The sequence below is a fragment of the Octodon degus genome, unplaced genomic scaffold, assembly GCF_000260255.1.
Source record: "Octodon degus isolate 3935 unplaced genomic scaffold, OctDeg1.0 scaffold00061, whole genome shotgun sequence".
Lineage (NCBI taxonomy): Eukaryota > Metazoa > Chordata > Mammalia > Rodentia > Octodontidae > Octodon > Octodon degus.
This window is the reverse complement of record NW_004524637.1, coordinates 12,476,784-12,500,347: the sequence shown is the minus strand read 5'-3', so window position 1 is coordinate 12,500,347 and position 23,564 is coordinate 12,476,784. Positions and strand designations below refer to the sequence as shown.

Here is a 23,564-nt window from a genome sequence, read left to right as displayed (position 1 = left end):
AAATAAAGATACTATATTAAAGTAAAGTGCCATTCAGGATGAATAATGTAGATATGTTTTAAAACCTGTCAGATTCTCTTAGGTGTATCTACATTCTTTAAATTTTGATCAGCTAAGATAAATGTTTTTCATTTAGCCTTAACTATTTGTCATAAAAAGATAAGAGAGACACAGCTAATAAAATCAACTCATATGCTGCTATGGTTAGGCAGAATTGGAATTTAATGCTGTTGCAGTTGAACTGACAGTATTTTTCTTAAATTTGGCATTATTGCATGGCATTGTGTGAGAGAATAGAGACTTAAAATTGTTGAAATGACTAATACTGAAAAGTATTTAGGAAAAGTTGGGTATAATTTTCAGTTAACTTTTCCCAAATATAGTATATGCCTTCTCCTTAAAAGAAATTGTAATTAAGAGTGTATTGAGTCATGAATTTTAATGACATCAAACCATGAATATTAAAAAAAGGTATTGCTATTGCTTATAGAAACCAGAAAGAGATAGTGTGAATTATATTCTATAACTCAAGTTGGAAGTCCAACTGTCACAGAGAAACCACTCCCTGAATCTCTTGGATATAAATGCATGCATATTTATCTCAGTAGCTTTAGGCATTCAGTGATGTAGAAGGCAAAATCAGAAGTATTTTATCGAAATTAACACCAAGCCATGTGGTTTTCTGTGTGAATTTTAGAGTCATTTTTAACACAAATAGTAACTTGGTTTATGGTTTAAGTACATGCACACACACAGGTTTGCTAGCTGAAGATGCTGTGTGTCTGGGGAGGGGACAATGGGTGCATTCAACACGGAACACGTGTAATGATGATCAAGTTGATTGGTTGAGCTCTGTAGCCTTTTTTATTCTTTTTCACTCTTCCTATAGTTTGATTCAGCTGGGGGTGGAAGGGCTCTCCCCATCCCCCAGTAGGAAGACATGGGTTGATACCATTTTTATTGTTCTGCTGGGGTGGGAAATAAACCATATGCTTTAGCATTTTGAATGGCTATACCAAAGAGAAAATTAAATCAGGCTGTCTTTCCCCCTTTTCCTGGACTTTGGGGTGGATTTATTCTTCTAAATGTTTTAGTGGACTTGGGTTTAGCTTAATGCTTCTGCCCCAGGGCAAGGAGGAAGCTGAGGGGAAGAAATGTCAAGGGCTTCTAAGGAGCGCTGGGCTGAGTGGAGTGCCGAGTGGGAAGCTGCCTCGGAATCCCTCCCCTCCCCTGGATACCAGGCGAAGGCAGTGAGAGTCGGAACCAGCTGATGCCGCTGCTTCTGCTTCCCGTTTCCAGGGTGAAATTTTCACAGCAGCTAATTCTGAAGGGAGGAAAAATCCCTAACCAGCAGCCGAGAAGATCCTACCCCCCAACTCAAGCTATGTAACCTTTTAGGCAAGCTTTTCAGAGAAATCCGCATTTTTAAAGCCAGCATTCACGGTCCAAAAGAAGGGCCGGGAATCAAAGCTGGTATGAAAATGTAGAAAGCTTCTTTGCACCCTGAGTGTTTGAAGCGATCCGATGAGCATAGGAAGCGGCTGCCAAAGCTCTAGCGGTGCTCGCGCCGCCGTCGTTCCTCGCAGAGGGCTGCACAGAGCCGGTCCTGTTTTCAGCACCCCAGGTCCTGGACAGCTCTCTGCACGCTGCACCTCCGCCGGCTTGCTTCTCTCCGCTCGCTTTGCATTACTGGAGATGAATCTAAATTACGCCCTGTTCAACAACAAGTAGATTTTTTTTTCCTGTACGGGAACTACAGTAGACGATTCTCTCAATTAAACTGCATTTTATTCTTTACGGATTTGGCTGTCAGGCGTATTTATCCCGATCTGCCGTCCCCCACCCCCTTTGCAGGAACGAATCTTTGGGAACGTGGTCCACCCAGGGATGTAAAACTGTGCTTACGGATGCATCCCATACGAAGTGCTTATGCGATCGTCTCTCCACCTTCGCCATTTTGGCTCAGCAACCTAGAGAAATAGTAAGTAACAAAGGGAAAACAGGCTAGAACGCAAAGGCAGGGACACTATGGAGAGTGCTTCTTCTCCAGGGAACTGCATTTTAAATGGGGAAATGGAAAAGGTTGCAGGGTGGCAAAATTGGGTTCGTCTCCTCCTTAGCTACAGTGGCTGGGAAAAATGAATTCTACTTGACGTGCTGTAACTAAATTCTACTCAATTTTATGTCTTCTAACTTGAATTGTCTGCAGTACAGTTTGGAGGATGTACCCCTGTCATATTACTAATATGCTGCAAACTTTCAAATACAAATAATTGCCAACTTAATCTTTATCTTAAGACTGGAAAGCTCTTTGGGGGAAATTTGTGAACATACTGCTAGTAGTAGCATGGAGACCCCAGACACTAGAGCCAAACATATCGGTTATCTGCATTGGGCATTTTCAGTACAGGTTTTCTGAGGGTGTCCTTGGATAGATAGATGGATAGATAGAAAGATAGATAGATATTCAAATAATGAAGTTTCATGGAAACAGGGGTGTCTGAAATTGTTCCTTAGAAGTATATTGGTTTTGCACAACTAGTTTCTGAAAAAGACAGCTATATGAAACTGTTGTAAAGAAAAAAAAAATTTTCATGAAATGTATTTTGATGAAATACAGTAAAAATAGAAAGATTGCAAAATGATCATTCAGATAAATTCGACTTTCTCTTTAATTTGGCCTAAATAAGCATCACTCTTTCTTATGATGGCAAACATACCTAGTATAATTTAAGATATATATTAAGGTTTTGGAACACATTTAATAATAATGTGTAATCCTTCAAACTTCCAATATATAATTATGAAAAACAACAGATTTCATTAGTTCATTTCATATTTGTGTCTAAGGAAAGAAACCTATTAGATCAGGGAATGCTTGTAATCTTTATGTTTTAAAAGATATAAGGCTTATCGTTCAAGGTCATGTTTTTACAAACTGATACTGTCATTGGAGACTGGTACCACCACATATTTTGTTCATAAATATCACAAATGTACTTTAAGAAGTCTTAAACTTGACATTTTATTTTCTTCTTTGTCTCTGAGAGGCCAACCAAATGAAATTTAATGTGAGAATACTTGACTTAGAACAAAGTTCTCAAAAGTCAGAAAGTTTGAAAAATTCTTCATATTTGTGTACCAAATACGGGCCACATAATGACTTATAACTGGGAATCTTGGGGTCAGTTTTACCAAGTATCATATGATGAAGCGACTGAACTGGAGTTGACAGAAGCGAATTCTGCTTCAGATTTTAACTAAAGAAAATTTAACATGTGAATGTTGGCCAAGTTCTAGTACAAGTCTGTATTTTAGAAAGCTCTAGGTAATGTGGCACAACCAAGCATTGGAAACTCTGAGGACTTTTGTTACTTCACACAGTGAGAGGGCAGAGTGAGCTGGCACTAGTCATTTTAGAAGTTGAGAATCTCTGGATCCACTGAGTGGATCCATAGATGATTACCTGGTGACTGTAATGCCCAGTTAGGCTGTTTTTGAATGACAGCTGGGTTTTGCTGAATCTCAAAGCTCTTTTAGTTCCTTTAACATTGTTATTCTTCTTTGTTTTGTTTGACTTCCAGATCATGGAATCCTCTGGCACACCTTCAGTTACCCTCGTAGTAGGCAGTGGCCTTTCTTGCCTGGCTTTGATCACCCTGGCAGTTGTCTATGCAGCGTTATGGAGGTAGGTGATCAGTTGATAGACTTGGAGTTCTCAGATGTTCCAAGTCCAGTCGGGGAATACAGCAACCACACTGCGTATTTCCTGTCTTCTTAGTTTGCTAAAAGTAGTATTTTTTAAAAACAGTTTCAATTGCTGTAATCAAGCTGTAAAAATGATACATATGTACCTGATTTTTCTTTCTGTAATTGTTTGTGGTGAGAAACACACACACACACATGCACACACACACACATACACTTCTTTCTGATAACCTTTAACAAGTTGCTTATTTCCATGTGTGGTGTTCTTATGCCTCAGCTTCAGTGGATGTGTGGCTTCTGTTTATCCCAGTTGCTGTGGAGAGTTCAGCTGGTACAGTAGCTGAATTAATTTCTCTTTATTAAAAATACGATTTTACTTTCTTGAGTTTCACATGTGTTTTCAGCATGTACCAGACAATGAGTAAAGATTTAGCTAATCATCACCAGCTTAGAGACCACAAAGCTCTGGGAAAGGTCTCTTGGTGGAGAATAACCAATCAGATTTTGACAAAATGATTAGAGGAAGCCGTAAAGGTGTTTAAACAAATGGAAATGTTTGATAGTATGTGAAATTTTTAAATTTCTCTAATTTCTCTATTATTTCTTATTATGCTAGTAAGACCTGAGAGGTTTTTAATGTTAACTCACATATTGGCCATGAATATATAGCTATCTGGCCCAACTTTCTCCTGTATTTTATAGTTTTAGTTGCTACATTGTTTTATATCCATTTTGGTTGCTAGAAATGATCTAAAATACAGTAGATATCTCTTTTTTGAATGTTTACAATATTTAAACTTTAATAGTTGATTCCTTACTTCAAAGGATTTCCAGTCTTTATTTTTTATTTAAGGTATTTGAAACCTAAGTTGAAAAATGAAAATTAATTACAATTTAATTAATGATGACCATTTGATTTAACATCATTTCAAAAAATTATTATCTTTCATGAGTCTTACTATTCAGAGGACAAGAATGAACTTTCAAGAATTTTTGTGCTTCACACAAAAATAAAATATGCACCCAATTTGACCGATTATTACACACAGTTCATAGCACCAGTCCCACATCCATATGAAGGAGTTATCTGATAATCAAAGATACAAAAAAGTGGGACAATCTGGTAAAATATGGACAATTCTGGGAAATGAAATCAGAGCTTAGTGTCACTGTGCCATTGTCAAAGAGGCATTGTCCTGAAGGGTAAGATGGGGGAAGAAAGTTGGGAAGACAACTGTCTAAGTGTCACTTTTTTCAGCCCTTCGGGGCAGGATACTAGATACAGCAGCATTGTAGTTCATACCTACTGAACACGTAGAACTAGAGTCTGCTTCTCAGCAATTACTGGATGAAGCACAAATTCTACTTTCTCCTTTGCCCTCAATGCTTATAGCTAACTATAGTGTGAATACTGTCAGTGAAAGTATATTTAAAATGGATTATAGAAATACTGGATTATTTAGTCCACAGTAAAACTTTCCTTCATTTAGAAGAGATAGAAAAATCACTAATTTCAAGTTTTCAAAGAATTACTAAAACACCTCAGAGTGTATAGGCAATGAAAACACTGAGAATTATAAAATAAGTACACAAGCAACACAAATTTGAATTCTATTAGTAAAATATTCATCAGCAGTGGACCTAAATAGTGGTAGGGGTTTTTTTTTTAATAGTTGTAGTTTGAAAGCATGAAGACTCATAAATTACTAAGTAGACCTTGCAGCATGATGAATTAAAAATTTTATAAACACAAATTTACACTGTAACATTACTATATGGTAATAAGGATTTTAGGATCCTGTTGCCTTTTTATTTAATTAAAATGTTTGGGGCTGGAGATATAGCTCAGTGGCACAAGTGCCTGTCTGGCAAGTGCAAAGTCCTGAGTTCAAATCCCAGCACCAAATAATTATTATTATTATAATATGTTTAGGCATTTTGACTTTCTCATGATTTGTTTATACCTTATATGATGTTTTGAAGTTCTTGAGTGTTCTATCAGAAATGTTCCTTCCAAATTTAGTACAGGTCTAAGGGTACATCTCAGTGGTAGAGCATTGGTCTTGAGATGCAAAGGGCCTGAGCATAATCTCCACAACTTCAAAGGAAAAGATAAAAATTAATACTCTGAGTCATGCTGTAGGTCCATCTATAGGTATGTTCTTTCTAACACTAAAAATAACATGTGAAACCACTTTCATAATGCAATATATGTTCTTATACTGTCACGAAAGGCATGAATATCATATGATAGGTTAATTATATACAACACTTCAACTTGTTGTTACTTTCCTGATACAATAAAAAGGAACAGCCTAATATTTGATGATCCCAATGTGTGCTTTGTTGTACTTTTAGCTGTGTGTGGTACAGGGACAAGGTCTGGCAACAGTTGAAGCCATTTGGTGCTGAGAATTGACCTAGGTTAGTCCCACATGGTTTTGTTCTGTGAAGACAGCAAAGTTAGATTATAAAATCTGCTTCTGGCGTTTTGGTATTTTGTTCTTTTGCTTTCATTTCTGTGTAATGGAATGTGGGGCTTCTGCCTAAATATTTTTCAAAGACAGGGTGTGGGAGGGCGAGAGCTTTGATAGATTTTATCTCCTAAAGAACGCCTGCAGGTCTTGGGTCTGCTGGCCCAGCACTGCAGAGAAAGGCCCACGCCTGCTGTGGAGTGTAATTCCCTGTTATAATACAAATTGAACAGGTTGAAACTCACAGCAAGTACAAGGTTGTCTTTTAGTTACTGTCAGTGATTTACCACGGGGTACAATAAAACAAAATAGCTGTTACCTTTTCAAGGTAAACAGCTGGTAGAACATTTGATTCTGAGAAAATTTTGTGCTCTTGGTGCACGGAACAATGACAAACCCCAAGTAATGTAGTAGCCTCATGGTAATTTACCATTTGTGAAGTGCATTCATTCGCAGAGGTAAAGAATCATTTTCTTTCTTTTGTTCTTCTTTTCTTTCTTGGACAAAGAGACAGTTATTGGGATACGTAAGGAACAGTCTATATGAACATGCTAGAGTGGATGAACAGTGTTCATAGTTTCATGAGAGTAATGGTATCTTGCGAGAGAAGTAACACTTCAGAATGTTGGGAGGGGGGTCTTTCGATCCTTGATTTCCATTGGTTGATATCTATTGTAATACTAAGCGTAGTGTACATTAACTATTACCTATCTAAAGATGGCTTTACTAATTTATGTATTTCCAAGGAATTTTGTATTTCTAGTGTAATAAGTGCATTATGATCACAGATGTGCAGCTTACACTCTCAGAAATGCCATATTCTTTGCATTAATGTCAAAGAAAAAAATGTAAACAAAACAAAACAAAACTCCTGCATATGCCATGCACCATAAACTTAGGTCTCCAAGAAAAAATATTTATAAGAAGCTTTCCTGTGTTTACTTCTCTAAAGGTTGTCCTAGAGTACTTTTTCCAGGTGAATTCCATAATAGCACAATACAGAATTTTCCCTCTTTTTGTTGAATTTTGAAGCTGGACCTTCTTTCTCTGACTAGGTACATACGCTCTGAGAGATCCATAATCCTGATTAACTTCTGCCTGTCTATTATCTCATCCAACATCCTCATCCTGGTGGGACAGACTCAGACGCATAACAAGGTATGACTGGTCCTATTTTTCTCATTCTCTCCGCATGTTCATGTCTTGGCATGTGCTCCATTATTGATAGTCTAAACATGTATTCTAGAGAGCTTCCAATACGTTTTTAAATTATTTTCTTGGTCTCTGAATGAAAGTGTTGCCTTTGAGAAGTAATCTTTCCTGGGCTTAATTTTCTGCATGTTAGAGGCTTTATAATAGTAAATATATATGCCATTAACGCTATATCAAAGCTTTATGACTTAAAAGACTTGAGGCTTCCAAAGCACAGATTTTGATGCAACCAGTATTAACAGGCTCCAAATGTAATCAGATTCAGGTCTTGTGTTTTGGTCCATTTTAAAAAGCTAATTCCTAAAGATAATTATAAATGGCTTACAAGTAGTGCGGTGTTCTGAGGATACATCCTCTAAGATATTTATAGGCAGCAATCAGAGAGGGAGAGTGTATTAGGTAGAACTGAGCTTCATGGGTTTCATATCTTTCAAACTTTTTACTTAACCAAAAAGTATTTGGGTGAAGCAACATTAGAGTTAACTGCATAATCACTTTTTAGCTGAATGGAATAGCAATATTTACTGCAGTATGTAGTATTGGCTGCTTTATGTGAATTGAATGGCAGTTTTTTCCAGAAATGACTGTATTTACTGAGCTATTCTGAAATCGAAACCCATAATAACAATGTCAATTAACATACTTCAGCTTCAAAGGGGGGTGTGTCAAACTCTGAAAACTTATTTGGCATGGTTTTTAGGGTGGTTCTTCTTTTTTTCCAACTTTTAATTTTCTAACTAAAACAAAAAATTGGGTATTTCCCCTATAACCTTTAAGAGAATATACCTTTCAGTGGGTTCTTTGATACATGAAGCATCAAGGACAGTGGGTAATCTGTTTTGCAAGCCTCTATAACTAAGACTGGTGATTCTCACCCAAAAACTCTGATTCTGGATCTCATGGGACCTAGGTGGTTCTGACTAAGGCTTCTGTTTGAGCCACACCACTCTAGTAATGCTTAAAGACAAAACAAAATCAATACAAGAAAGACAGAAGTACAAAGTACTTCCATGTGTTTGAATGTCTTTTCTCCCCATTTCTTCCTGTGTCTTCTTAGAGAAAGACATGAAAGACATTACAGTCTGTTAAGATACAGTTCATGTCCATGGCATGCAATTGAGCATAAATTTTCAAAAGCAAAAGATGGAAAAGGCACAAACAGAGAGAGAAAGAAGTACTGAAGAGTGTCAAGGAGCATCCCCTGCAACTAGGGGCAGAGAAAGCAGGCACCAAGCAGTCAGTAGATAGGGAAATGGGGACAAACATGGAAAGATCGAGAAGAAGCAATGGGAAGGACATAGAGATAAAGAAGACTGCAAATTCTGAAGAGTTGCAATTACTCATGTCAACCTTCCGCCTTCTGTTTTCAGTGAGCCTGACTCTAGATTCTTTAGAAATGCTCTTTTACCTTGGTTATTCATGAGTTCTTTAACTCTTCCTTCTGAAGCTGGAATTATATACGGAGTCTGTGGATCAGAAGGGAAAAAAAAAATCAAACTCCTGGCACTTTAGCCCATACTTGATGTTTTCCTATGAAATCTTCCCCGTCTATCGCTGTTTCCACTCCAGACCTTTACATGTTGGGCCTCTCATTAGACTATAAAAAAAAACCTGCATGCTCTTCAGTAGGAAATGTGCTTTGAAACTGTCTCCTTCCACATGGCAAAGTTCTTACAAGCTCTGAGCCAAGTGGTAGAGTGGAACTTAACCCAAAGTCTACTACAAATTATTATGAGTATGGTTTAAATCCAGCTGTCCAGTAGAATTACAATGAATGCAAGACAGAAATACAAACTACCTATGTGATTTAATTATTAAAGTAGCTACTTTTAAAAATCAAAAGAAGTGGGTGATATTAATTTAAATATATTTTACTTAACTCAATGTAATGACAATGTTATCACTTAAACATAGAATTAATATGAAATCATTCATGCAGTATGTTGCAGTTGGGTTTAAGTCTTCAGAATCTGGTGCATATTTTATTCTCACAGCTGTTCTCTTTGGACCACCTGCATTTCAGGGACTTGGAGTCTGCCCAGAGTTAGGGACTGCCATGTCACTTGGCCCAAATAGGAGCACTATTCAGAAATCAAATTGTTGCCAACCATTGCATCCTGCCTGCCCATTTGGGCCATTCAATATCTTTACTTTTTCATAAAAAATGCCTTTCTGATAGCATCTTCAAATATTATGAATATAGGGGGCCAGAGAGATGGCTCAGTAGAAGAAGCGCTTCCCTGGCAAGCGCAAGGGCCTGAGTTCAATCCCCGGTTCTGGAAAAAAAAATTTATGAACATGAAAAGCAAGATAAAACAGGCCTAGCTTTACTTTTCATTTCAGATTGTGAGGAACAACTAATATGTAGTTATTCCAAGGGAGAAATTGGTGTGATTTGGTTTACTGCTGGGCCTCTAACTACATGATAGATTCCATGTGGCTTTCGAATGATCATGGGTCTGTTCCAGGTGGACTGGGATAAATGTTGCTATGTTAATTATTGATGGTTGTGGGGAAGAAACAGTGGTTGGTGATGGTGATTAGATGATTTTCTTTTATCCTACATTAATTTTGTTTAATACTTCTGCACAGTTATTACAGTTGGAATAGTTCATATTAGAACTATTAATGACAAGAGGTAAAAATAGAAAAGTAGATTTTTGTCCTAAGTTATTCTCAAGAATATCAAAGTTTCCACTGGAATCATTGTATGTTATTGTGTGTTTTAAGCTGAATTACATTGGTCCTATTTGATTTTATATATGATAGTTTGGGTTATGCATAGCTGTACCTGTTTTACTTTAGTTGGGATTTAAAAATTTTCCAAATTTTTTAACATGCTTATCATTTACATAAATTGTAATCCATTATAAATTCTAAGGAAGTATTTTTTAAAAGAAAAAATATGGATTGGTGGGGACGATGTTTTATTTAGGTTGTGTAAGACTCCTTTAGTGCCCTGAGCATTCTGTAATTGATCTGATTCTTATCTTTGACTTCCCTGATTAGAGTTGATTGATGCTTCAGTATCCCCTACTTGGAAAATGCAAGCCCTTGAGAAAGACTGTTAAATTGCTCAGTGTTGTCTCTGAGAAGTGTCATGACTAGTCTCTGCAAACACTGGCCTTTGATAGTGATGTCCAGAATACATTTGAGGTGCCATGCTTGTCTTTCTCTGAACTGCTGCAGTATAACTGGCCTGTCGTCTCACTGCTGAAATGATCATGAGTATCACTGAGTCTGACTATCTCTGCTCCCTTCTGAATGAAGATAGGAACAAGCCCAAATAACCCATTGTTTAAAATAGATATTCAAATAGTATTCAAATCTGTATCCTACAGATTAAATTGCTGCCAGCACAGTAAAGGATCAAATGTAATTCTTAAGTCTCTTGTCAAAATGCTGCTGTAAAATTAGTTATAATTCATTTCATTAGAGTTTGAGCTTTCTCATAACACAACTGTGCCCTTTGTTCTCTTTATATTTTTAAAAGTTGAACCAGGACGACCATGTACCACTGCAATATATCTGTAAATTTTTTTCTCCACACCTTGAAGTATTCAACTTTTTTTGAGTGGTGTATAGTATATCTGGTAATAATATTTTATAGCAGCCAAGAATCATTTCAAATATAGTTGAACTCTCAAAGTAGGTTTTTTTAATCACAAAAATATGGTCTTGTTTCTCTTCGAAAGAAAATAGCTGATTTATCCTAAAAGATCTCAGGGTACTCATTTTTACTGAGGGAAGCTGCACCTGGCCAAATTCTTTTGGTTGAAGTTTGATCAGACACTGATAGAACCCCCTGGAGCCTATAGGCACTGAGCTTGCTACGCTCACTAACTTCATTATCAAGTTATAATGAGTGCAAATCTAAGTGAAAATTTTATTACACATCAAGATACTTATTAGGTAAATAGTCATTAACAAATCAAAAATAGAGCCTGTTGTGTATATTCAACGAAAGCCTCCGTCTCTGTCCTCACGGGTAGTTGGACATAGCCTGCGTGTGACGTTCCCATGACAGCACTCTAGGAGTAGGGTTCTGTGATCCTGAGTTAGCAAATGTTACTCAGCCTTCCTCTGATTCCAATATCCAGACACAGAAGGATGAAGGGTCAACCTGTACGTTCTATTTTTGGAGACCACTATTACGTGGCTCTTCGTAGGATTTAAATTAACCAGTTGGCTTTTCATGTTTACTTGTGAGTTTGCCCAAAGGCTAAGCCCCTTGTCTGGAGATGGGCACCAGAAACAAAGTGAGTGAGTCACCGGTCCCCCTCAGACCTGTCACAGCAGGTGAAAGCATGAGGCCCCAAAGGAGAAGACAAGGGCACAGTGCAGGACACTTGGCTCCAACTTCAATGAATTAGAAAGAGTATAACTCCAGGTATCTCATTCTGTGGTGAAGGCCTTCCTGGAGACAACCTAGTTCTCCTAAACTAACATAATGTATTACTTGGAGAAGTCCTTAAAGGGATTCCCAAAATCCTTCCCAGATTCCTGCATTTTCCTCAGTATTCCCTTCCTTTGTTTGATAACATAATGAATACCACCTGCCCAGAGAAGTTCTTCACTTTAGCCCCCATAAAACCTTGAATTCTGTGGAGGGTTTTGATCATCCTAGAGCCCTGAAATCATTGCTTTGAACTCATTTATTTAAGCTTTTGCTGTCCACTCCTTTGGGAGACTATGGGCACGGTCAGTCCACAGTAACTAAGGGATAATATTAACTCAATGTCCTGTCTCACGTTCAATGGCAGGAGCTAATCTCTGTATACCACATACTCTTATTTTCACCAAAGGAACCACATGAATACATCAATCAAAATGGTTAACTAGACATGGTGCATCAATAAAAACCAATGTTTTACACTCAGCTTCATATGCGTTGATAGTGTATGGAGGCACTTAGATCTGAAGGGCTTCCTATTGATGCCTGTGGCATACGGGCCTTAGGAAAACACTGCGGAGGGACTATCATGGTCTGTACCTTCCTGGTCACTCTTGCACTCCAAGGTTAAACTACCTAGTACCAATATACAGCATTGTATTAAAGCATCCAAGTGTTGTAAACTGAAGTAGACATCTAACAAGCACAAGAAATTAAAATTTTAATAAATAGTTGAATGCAAGAGGACAAAACTAAATACCAACTTCAGTCCTAAAAGATGTAAAACTCAAGCAAAAGCCCGCATTGCCAGACACAGGCAAGCTTCTAAATTACTTGAGGTTGGCTGGCATTCCCTTTATTATATATAGAAAAAAACTCATCCTCTGTTTATGTATATAGCATCAAATAATATGAGATATGCATTTTATTTCAATCTTGCAAAACATAGGGAAATTCTCCATTTGGAGCACTATTTAAAAGTCACATACCCAGGGCCGGCCAAATAGCTCAGTGGATTAAAGTGCCTACAAGCAGGCGCAGGGGTCAGGGGTTTGATCCCCAGGCCTGCCCCTGGGGCACACTGAGGTGCCAATTGAGACTGGGCATGGTGGTGCACACCTGTAATCCAGCTCTTGGGAGGATGTAAACAGGCAGATCACTACGAGTCCAATCTAGTAGTGAGACCCTGAACACTTTGTAGACCCTTCCGTAAAAATACCAAAAAAAAGTTACATACCCTATAAAATTATCATAGTTCATGTTGTGCCTATTTACCCTTTATAATGATGTTGTTTTATTTTTACTCTATAGCTTATAAAGAGACAGTTAGTGAAGATGGGCCCAATTAGAGGGCTCTACTCATTCTAAGGGAAGATGTTTTCATTTTGTTAGAATTATTGGTTTTTATAAAATCTCACATTTGTAGACATTTAATTGGTTCCCAAAATCACTATTTCATGTGCTTCTAGACTTTCTTTTGCATAGATCCAACTTCCTCTCACATTAACTTATAGGAAGCCCAGCTTTTGACTGCCTATGGTTTTAGCTTCTGAGAAAGAACACTAAACAACATCTTCCCAGATAACTGCTTTGTCCCAGATTCTGTCCACCAAAACTAATATTCCTGGCCCCTCACAGCCAGTATTGTCTGTGCTTCCTGGGGTACATCAGTCTCTGGGGTGATAACCAAGAGCATTGTAAGCTGTTTAAGACCTGACTGTCTTAAGTATGCCAGTTGTCTTAACTGTATGAGCTGAGGCACCATACACCATGACTCTAGACCTTAGCTTCTTGTCAAGGTCACATGAGACAGTACCTGTGGAGTACTTAGATCAGACCCTCGTACATCATAAGCAACCCTTAAATATTAGCTGTGATTATACCAATGATTACAATAACTCAGATGTCTATCTGACTCTGCCCTCCTCTGGGCTTTGCATTTTCCCTTGCCCAATACTATATTCATCATTTGTACACTTACTCTGCCCCAACATTTTATAAAAATCAAAAATCTTCCCTGTAGTCACCAAGCCAATGACATACACTAGAACTTTGAAAGTTATCTGTGAGTCCTCCTTCCATTAGGTCTTAGATCATTTACCTGTGCCAGTTGAACCCTCCAGTATTTCTCAAACTTAGCTTCTTGCCTCTATCTGATACTAATGATCTTTACAACTCCCACTTCCAGCATCATCAAACCCACTCTCTATCCTGTAGCCCAAGGCTTGGAACTCAAATTCAGATCTCATCATTCCATTTCCCTGAGTGCACATTCAACTATAGTGTCATCTCCTACAGAAGGGATTTGCAGAATGTGCACAGACATAAATGGAGGGACTTATTTTAATGTGTGAAGATTTGTATTCACTTCTTTTCTCATAGTAACATATTGGAACTCGGGAATAAATTTCACTTGAGAGAGAGAGAGTTCTATAGTTTATAAAACTTGAGAAAACACTGATCTTAAACAGGACCATTCTGACCTCTGCATCCTCGTTCCACTTTACTGACTTTTTCTTTTATTATACCTACAACACCAAACTGCTTATAGTTCATTGAAACCAATCAATGGCTCTTTTTTTTTTTTTTTTTTTTTTTTTTTGCAGAACAGAGGATTGAACTCATGCCCCTGAGCTTGCCAGGGAAGCACTTATTCCACTGAGCAATCTCCCCGGCCCCTTGATGGCTCTTATTCCACGCTATATTTTATTTTGGAGCATTATTCACTCCTGACCACACTCTGTGACTCATCCCAAGACTTCATCTTGTTTATGTGCATTCTCTGACCCTCTTCAGTTCTTTCTTCCCCTAAGAAATCTCCCTCTGTTTCCCTGCCTACACATACCTGCTCCGGGACCCAGAATTCCCATTAGGAAACCAACTAATATTACATTACCTGTTCTCAGCAAGACTATCCACGTCTTAGATCAGGGCTAGCATATGTTCACTGTCCAGCTTACTGCCAGATACAGAAAGCATATAGTAACTATGCACTCAATAAATAAGTGGATTTATTTCAGTCCGGCATTTGGACCTACACAGCCAAAAGCTAGATTTAGTTTTACAAGCAAATAAAGTCTCCCACTGTGGACAGGATCTCCGATAAGATAGTAATAAAGATTGTTTCCCTGGGACCTGTTTGAAGCTGGAAGTGATTGATGACATGCTATAATAGTGATCTGGTTCCTGGATTTTAGTTAAAAATCTCCTCAAACCAAACAAATATGAGTCTTTTTACTTGATAAGTCATGTGAAATAATGTTCATAACCTTTAAAACAAATGTGTTTATTGATAATTCTCCTCCATGGTGTACCTCGCCAATGATGTCCCACATGTGTGTTTATTATTTCTCCAGAATAAGTGCAACCCTAATGGCCAAAGAGAAAGCCTCTTACTCAGATTTATTAAAATCTAATTTGTTGACTGGCTGTGATGTTTGTAAAAGGATTTGAATGTAATAAGCTTATGATTCATTTGGGTCCATAATTCTGGGTTCCCCAGTACCTTTGCCAAACCAAGGGACACTGTGGTTGGTTACTTTAGCTTCTCAGTGTCCCGGGCTCCTGGAACTGAAGGATCATTTTGTCCTATTGGCATTAGCAAAGTAGAATAGAGTGGGGTGGCAGAAACCACTGCTTCAAGTCCCACTGTGACCCACTAATCTCCTGGTTACGCACTTTTAGTTTTGTGTGGCAGGTGCTGGAAGCCACATTATTGGAGTCAGCTCTAAAAGAGAACAGAAGATCAGTCTGAAGGATGTTCCAAGGCAAGCAAAGGAGATGAAAGGGGATTTATTTGACAGTAAGGAGTTCCTGGTGTGGATGAGATGTCAGGGGCCTACTCACCTTAAGGGTCAAGGACGCCTGTTAGCACATTCAGTGAATGTTCTCAGTTCCAACTTCAAGGCCAGGCAACACTCCCGAGTGAGCATTCATCCAGCCAGGGAGAAAGAGAGCACAAGTCTCAGCCCAGTGTGCAGGCGATGGCTCTGGGGAATCCTGGGCTACTCGGATGGCCTTCTATTCATTTATCCTTGGGGAGTTTAAAAAAAAAATGTTCTTGAGCAGTGTAAAGCACTCCTTGGCCATACCTGCTCTATCCTGCTCTCGCTGGCTTCACACCTGACCTTTGGAGCTTCCAGAGTGGCTTACCATGACGTTCCTAGCACAGTGACTTGCTCTGTTCACTTTTGTGTGCGTGAGCCCATGCTGTATACTGCTGTGAGAAAGATCTTAACTTCAAGGAGAAAACAAATACCTGATGTTTTCTTCCCCACTCCTACTCCCTGCTGAAAAACAGATCTCTAAAGCCCATCAGCTGAACTCTGCATTCTGAACATCCGCCACATTCAGGGCTGCCTCTGGGATGTAAATTGACTTTGTGGAGTATAAAAAGGCACTCCTTCTGGGGAGAGGAGTTACATAAATAAGCTCTCTCCAGGCTGGCCCAGCCTCTCGCAGGATTTCTGTTCTAGCAGTAAGAGCTGGGCTGTAGCTCCCCTTCCGGCTCCATGTGCAGGGCCTGTCTCTGCTCTCCGGGGCCTCCTGTGTCCGCAGGGCTGCCTGGGCCTCTGCAGGTCTGCACTTGCTTTTGGGGGAGGGGCAGGGGGGCAGGGATTATGATACTAGGGATCAAACTCAGGACCTTGCGCTCCCAGGCAGGCTCTCATGCCACTGAGCTATCTCCCCAGCTGTATTGCTTTTAATTTTGCCTGAAAAAACTTCTCTCACACATTAGGTGGGGTTTCATGCAAGTCATCTTGCCAAAACCCTTTGACCAGTCCCCTTTCTGCTTCTGTTGCATGTAGGGTATGGTACAGCTCTGCCTTTAGCACCAGTCATGGTGGTTTTTTTAAATTAATTTGATTAAGAAACATATAGCAATGACCAGTCATGTTCTTTATAGCTGTTCCTGTCCTCAGCAGCCTTGACCACCATCATTTGCAAAGGTGTTCGTTTTCTGTTTCTAGAAGATAAAATGCTAGCATTCGTTATATACACCTTTAGCGTATGTTTGCATAAGCTATGCTCTGTCTATTAAATGAGGGATAAAATAGCAGAAGTACAGCCATATCTGTACTGAGGCCCCCACTAAGAATTATAACCTACATCTTTTTTTTAGCTTTTACTCCTGTAATTATCTTATGATGAGACAGGAGTACTGAGGAAAACACCGAAGAGTTGCTGAATATTTGAAAGACCCTACTTTGATAAGAGATGGTAGATTAAATCAGATTTTATCTTGATGTGGGATACCTGAAAGAGAATTTGAGAAGTTGAGTGGCTCTCCAGGAGTCTTCCAGAAATATTGATGGTTATATTTTTCTTCCCTAGAGTCAAACCAGTAGTGAAATTATAAGTGTCACTCTATGTACAGTTTCATTTCTAAATATCCAATGTGAACTGTTCAGAAATTTAGGTAATGTCAACAAGGCAGCCTCATTGTAGTACAGTTGACAATGTTTGGTTTTTTTCATAATTTTATTAATAAACAAATAGCAATGAGACAGTTTCAAATCAAATCGCTAGGACAGTTTCAATAATTAACACACTGCATACATTCTTCTTAGTGGTTAATTGCTGTACAAGATGCAGACTTGAGATCCTATTTATAAACACCATTAGAACAAATCCCTCTATTCATTAAGAGAATGTAACTATATATCTATCCTAACCACTTCGAATACACAGATACAAAATGGACATTATTCTGTATACCCTTTTTTTGTTAAGTTCCATTATTTGAATATTATAGGTGTGTTAACTCAGCTAAATATTCTAAGAGTCCAGTAGCCCATAATAGTATTGGGTCTTCCGCTTGACTGGCCATGTCAGAAATTGTTGACCTGAGTCCCCTATAGCTCAACATAACAGCATGGCTTTACTTCTTATACTTCGTTTTTATACTTTTCTGCTGGATGGGTGAGACCAAGGTAAAGCAGGACCTATGCAACAAGAGTTGTAGCTTTTGGGTCTGATAAGGTCAGTGAAATCCCCTCAGGATTTCTCCTGAGACAAAGGTTCTACAATCTGAGGTACAGTTGACAATGTTTATGAGAATTCTTACGGCACTGCAAAATATCAAAGATCTATATAAACCACAGAAAATGGATTTTAATACAAGATATTCTCACAAAAAAGGGAGAACTTTGGAGATGAGATTGTGATTGAGTTTTCAGTGGCCCATTGCTATAATTTTGCAACTATACTTCCAGAGTCAACTCAGGGAAAAGGATAGGGTTTAGGTTACCATGAAAGACCTTTTGGCTAAGGCAAAATCTTACTCTACAGGAGATTGAAGTGGTGTGGAGACTACAGAAGAGAACCCCTTTCCTAATTGCTTCGGAATCTATTTGAAGGGTTCACAAGCTCTTAGGGCAAAGGGCAGTATAATAACCAGTCTGAACTTTGCAGGTCGGATGATTTCTATTGAATCTACTCAAGTCTGCTGCTATAGATCTAAAGCAGACACAGACATGAGAGGTGGGTGGCTAGATTTGGGCTGGAGCAACATTTACCAACCTTAGGCAACTTGGACTTTTTAAGAAGTATCAGTATACGTACAAACCAAAGAACTGCAGTGTAAATTGAGACCAGCCTGTTTTTAGGTTAATACTTTTATGTAAAAACTGACCTCCAGGTTTGAAATGAATACTAAACATATAGCCTGCGAAAGTAGAACAGGGACCTTGGTAGTGTGTGAAAAGGCTTCTGCAGAGATAAAAGGGGGTACAAACCACTTTGAATTCCTTCTTTGGAACGAGAACTAAACACAGAATTTCTTTACTTAGGGTGTCTATTGGTTACCAGTACCTGAAAATATGAAATAAAACATGAATGAAACCACAACCAAGGAGGATATAAATTGAAGAGGCAGAAAGTACCTAACAAATGCCCAGTGTAACCAAGCCGAATGACTGTAGAAGAAAACTTTCTGAAGTATGGTAATAAGAGTTAGGGCCTTTCATAGAGAAAGCCTCTCATCTGATAACTTGGGGCACAGAAGTAACATAGGAAACAGAAAATCCAGAGGGCAGAGTACAGCTAATTCCCCACTAACTTCACTTGTACACAGTCCTCTTTTTATCTCTCATCCTGCCAATAAGTTAATGTTGTACAGTATTATGTATATTAGATCATAAGCCTTGCTGTAGCAAACCTTAGAACGCAAGACCAAACACTAATACCTATAATCATAAAGAATAGGCACAATTGAAGATTAAAGTCGGTTTTCCCTTCTTTTGTAGCAGCTAGTCAGTGTATTTTAAATCGCATGCTTTGAAGAAAAAAGCAAGCACATGACTGAGTTGAGTCTAGGACTTAACTATCAAATTTAAAATGCATGCAATTCAAAATAATGAATTATAATATTTATAGTTATTCTAGGCTGCTAGTGGATTGAATCAAAGGTTAAGGTTTCAACTGTAATGGAAAGAAGAAATGATTAGCTTTAACAGGAAAAACCCAAGCAGAATGTTGATTCATTAATATTTATGATAAGGGTCTGTATAAAGTGTTCTAATGCTAACTATGCTACACATAGATTTATGTATCTGTAGATGTGGCTCTGGTAGACAGCAGAACAGCAATATATATATATTTTTTTTTCTATTGGTTTATTGAAAGGAACAGTTAATGCTTTTTTTTTTTTTTACCAATTTTGCATACTTATATATCTGGTAATCTGAACAATTACTTTGAAGACAACAATATGCAATACAACAACCATTGTTGAATTCATATATATATATATATATATATATATATATATATATATGAATACAGAAGGCTTTGAATGAATTTGATTGGCATCTATTTAAATACCCTATTGCCAACTAAATTTTGTTTATATTTCGAAGTGACTTTTCTCCTAATCAATAAGAATGATGTTTATTGCGTTTACAAAATGCATGCAAATAGTTCTAGTTTTCTGACTTTCTTCTTTATATATTACTCTTATGTCCTTTTAATTTGAAATAAGAACATCTCACCTGCTTAGAAATCTCTATTAAAAATTCTCTTAACCTGGACAAAAAGGCTGTAAAGTGAATCCCTTGTACCTAAGAAAGTTGCCCAGTATTGCAATGAAAATGGCCATCTGTATTGGTTATCTGTTCCTTCCTTAAAAATCACCTTAAGGCTCTGTGGCTTCACAAAGACCGTACACCTCTGTCCCCTGGAGCAGTGAGCTCGCCAGGTGGCTCTGAGGCTGCCTGGTGCAGTCAGAGTCATGGCAATTGAAGGCGTGGCATGGCTGGGACATCTGTGGAACAGTGACCCCCGAGTCCGGGTGCGATGGACCCCTCACTTCCTCTAAATGAGGGGCCTTATGGGCTGTGACTTCTACTCTGCATGTCATTTGTCAGATTACTTGACTCCTCTCCACCATCTAGTGATCTTTTAAAGTTGGGAGTCAGCTCCTGACCTAGGGCTTCTTAAAGCCTTCAGTTAGATTAAGAGTAACTTGTGTCACCCTTATTGAACTGCAAAACCCCTAAAAGTGTTCCCAGCTCTAACAGGACCTGCCTGCTTCTCCCCCCTCAGCACCTCCTATTCAGTAGTTTCCCTTTCTTTTCCCACATTCCAGTCATTTCCGGCAGTCCCCTGGGGTGGGGCACAAGCCTTATGCAGGTGGCCATACGCCTGGCTTGTGCCTGGGATCCTAGCATAATCATAACAAAGCCACATTCATCCCCTGGCCTGCGGTGCCAGCCCCACCCCTGAGGCGTGCTGAGACAGCCATTGAGACTTGGCTTGGTGACAGGTGCGAGCCTGTAATCCCAGCATTTGGGAGGCTGTAACCTGGAGGATCACTGCTCTGATCTAGGCAGTGATACCCTGGTAGATGCTGTCCTAAGCTACAAAAAAAAGAAAAGGAAAAAAAAAAAAAAAAAGCCACATTCAAAGGCTTCCAGTCCTTGGCTTGGTGCTTTGCCTGCTGTGCGCCTCCCCAGCTCCTAGGGGCTATCCCACTCACACACCCACCTCCCTGCTTGTCCTCTTCCACTCCTGGGTCCTCCTTGGTACCGTCTATGTGTCCTGCAGACAGAGTGTAATCTTACCCTGAAAGTTTTCTCTGCAATCTCCATCCCCCAAAGCCAAAACACACCATGTGTTTCCCATTACCCTTTGCAAGAACTCAAGATCTCCCCTTCATAGTCCTCCTTTGCTTCATGCTCTTATTCTTCCTTAAGGTCAGAAGAGCAAGGGCACTATCCGCTTGCTTTGTGCTATTGTACTGCCTAGCACTGGGTCTGACACGTAACAGGAACGTATTGGTTATTTTTACATGAATGAAGGAATTATCTAAGTTCTTGTGCTGTTGTTTTAATATAAAATTGAAGAAATGATATAAAGATCAAATAAGATTGCACCTCAGACTGTGACACCACAAGCTTTTCTCATTGAGGTATAATTGATGAATTAAAATTGTACATATTTCACATTTATATAATGGTGTTTTGATATAAGCATAGTTTGTACAGTGATTTACACAATGAACATATCACCACCTGCCACCATTGCCACTTTTTTTTGCTTTCAGAACACCTACAATTTATTATTTTAGCAAATTTGCATTATGTGATACATTTTTTTTAATGTATTTAGTACAGGGTCTCACTAGATGGACTGGACTCCTAGTCATCCTCCTGTTTTCAGCCTCCCAAATGCTGGGATTATAGACGTGAGTCACCATGTCCAGTTCTACTCACTGTTTCAGAGTGCCCCAGGGACAGGGCCAGCACGGTATGCCCGGAATCAAACTTGGTCCCTGTATCTGCCAAAGCAGGCGCTTTAATCCACTGACCTATCTGGCCAGCCCTTGCAATACATTATTGCTAACTATAGTTACCATATTGTACATTAGCTTCCCAGAACTGTTCATCTTATAATTAAAACTTGGTGCCCTTTTCATTGCGGTAAAACCTGCATGAGAAGTTCTAATGATCATCTGTCTGTGCTTTCAAAAACCCCATCAACGCATGGAAAAGTATTGTCACCCCTCAGAGTCCTCACCGCTTTTCTTTCAGGGCATCCCAACTTCCACAGGTAACCATCATTCCGATTTCTGTCTTTTTTTGTTGTTAGTTTTACTCATTCTGGACATCATGTTAAGTGGAATCTTATGATAAAAACACTTCACTCTGGCTTGTTTTACTCAACGTATTGTTCTTGAGATGCAAGCATATTTTATGTATTACTAGTCAATTCTTTTATATTATTGAGTGTTGTTTCAATGTACAGCTGCATCACAATTTATCTCCCCTCTAAAAGATAAACATCTAAATTTTTGTGGTCTAAATTTCTTATGAAAGTCTAAAGGATTTTCATTCCTCCTGGGTCAATGCCTAGAAGTCAAATTGCTGTGGATTAAAAAGTAGGATAGCATATGTTATTATTTTATTATTTTTTTATAATTTTCTTTTATTTTGAAGAGTAAAAACAAGAACAAGAAAAACAAAACCAAAGACAGATACAGGGCAACATATGATAATACATACATTACAGGTTTTCAAAACAAGAATATCTGATTAACAGTGATTGATATATTATCTATTTTTGTCATCAAATCTGTTGCTCAGATTAGCAGATATCGTTACACAAGATGGGACATATGATTGAATATTACCATATGTTTTCAAGCAATCATAAATTTTTGTTCTTGTCTCATTTTCTTTTGTTACCTTTAAAAAAAAATACTTTAAGGAGAGTATAGTTCTAACTGATATGACATTAGAAACGCTACACATTTAGAAGACCAAGATGGCAGGTACGTCAAGCATGATGTTAGTGTTACACATTGCTGTTCTTGATGCAGTTGCTTAGTTCACAGGTGTCAACGTGAGGAGGTAGTCAGGGTGAGAATTCTACCTGTTAACTGCTATTTTCAAAAACCTAATGGAAATTCTTCGTACTGTTTTTTGATCCATCTTGTATACGTACATGTATGTTTTTGCCCCTACCTTATTTTCTAACTTTTCTTCTTTCTCTCTCTCTGCTGTTAAATCCTTAAGTTCTGTTACTTTCCATTTAACTGTGTCTGTTATACCTTTCCATTTGTATTTCTTCTTTTGAGTTCTTACACTAGGGAGACAATACAATATTTACCTATGTGTCTGGTTTATTTCACATATGAATATAGCTTCAAGTTGTATCCACTTACCTACAAAGACTTCAAGTTTGTTTTTCTTTATATCTGAATAATACTCCATTGTATAAAAATACCACATCTTTTGTACCCATTCCTCAGGTGACAGACATTTTGGTTGTTTCCCAGATTTGGCTATCTCAAATTATGCTGCTATAAACATGGGCGAACATATATCACCATGATATGATATTTTCAGTTCTTTTGGGAAAGTTCCCAGAAGGGGGATGGCTGGATTGAATGAGATTTATAGTCGTAGTTTTTTGAGAAGTCCCCACACTGATTCCCATAATGGTTATACCAGTCTACATTCCCACCAGCAGTGGAGAAGGGTTCCTCCCCAGCCACCACCCCCCAAGCCGAGCATATTTTAAACTTAAAACAAGTAAACAAAGAAACAAACAGCTCAACACATTTGGCTACACTCGTAAGTGAAATAAATCAGACCCACATGTGTAAATATCATATTGTCCTCCTAGAGTAAGGAACTGAAAGAATAAATAAAAACTGAAAAGTATAATAGATATAGTGAGATGGAAAGAAACTGAACATAAGGATTAAACAGTGAAGACAAGAGAAAGGAGAAAAAATAGGAGAAAAGCAAGGGGGAAAATCATGCAAGTATATA

The 23,564-nt window shown here is 38.4% G+C and overlaps 1 protein-coding gene across 1 annotated transcript in view; it reads left to right on the top strand.

The window, feature by feature from the left end:
- Adgrb3 (adhesion G protein-coupled receptor B3) overlaps nucleotides 1-23,564 on the top strand; it is a 336,851-nt gene that overhangs the window by 177,294 nt on the left and 135,993 nt on the right. The window contains exons 3-5 of the mRNA XM_004634385.2: nucleotides 1,855-1,981; nucleotides 3,585-3,688; nucleotides 7,238-7,340. Coding sequence (XP_004634442.1) covers nucleotides 3,588-3,688; nucleotides 7,238-7,340 — 204 coding nt within the window. The 5' untranslated portion in view covers nucleotides 1,855-1,981; nucleotides 3,585-3,587. The remainder of the gene's footprint in view (nucleotides 1-1,854; nucleotides 1,982-3,584; nucleotides 3,689-7,237; nucleotides 7,341-23,564) is intronic.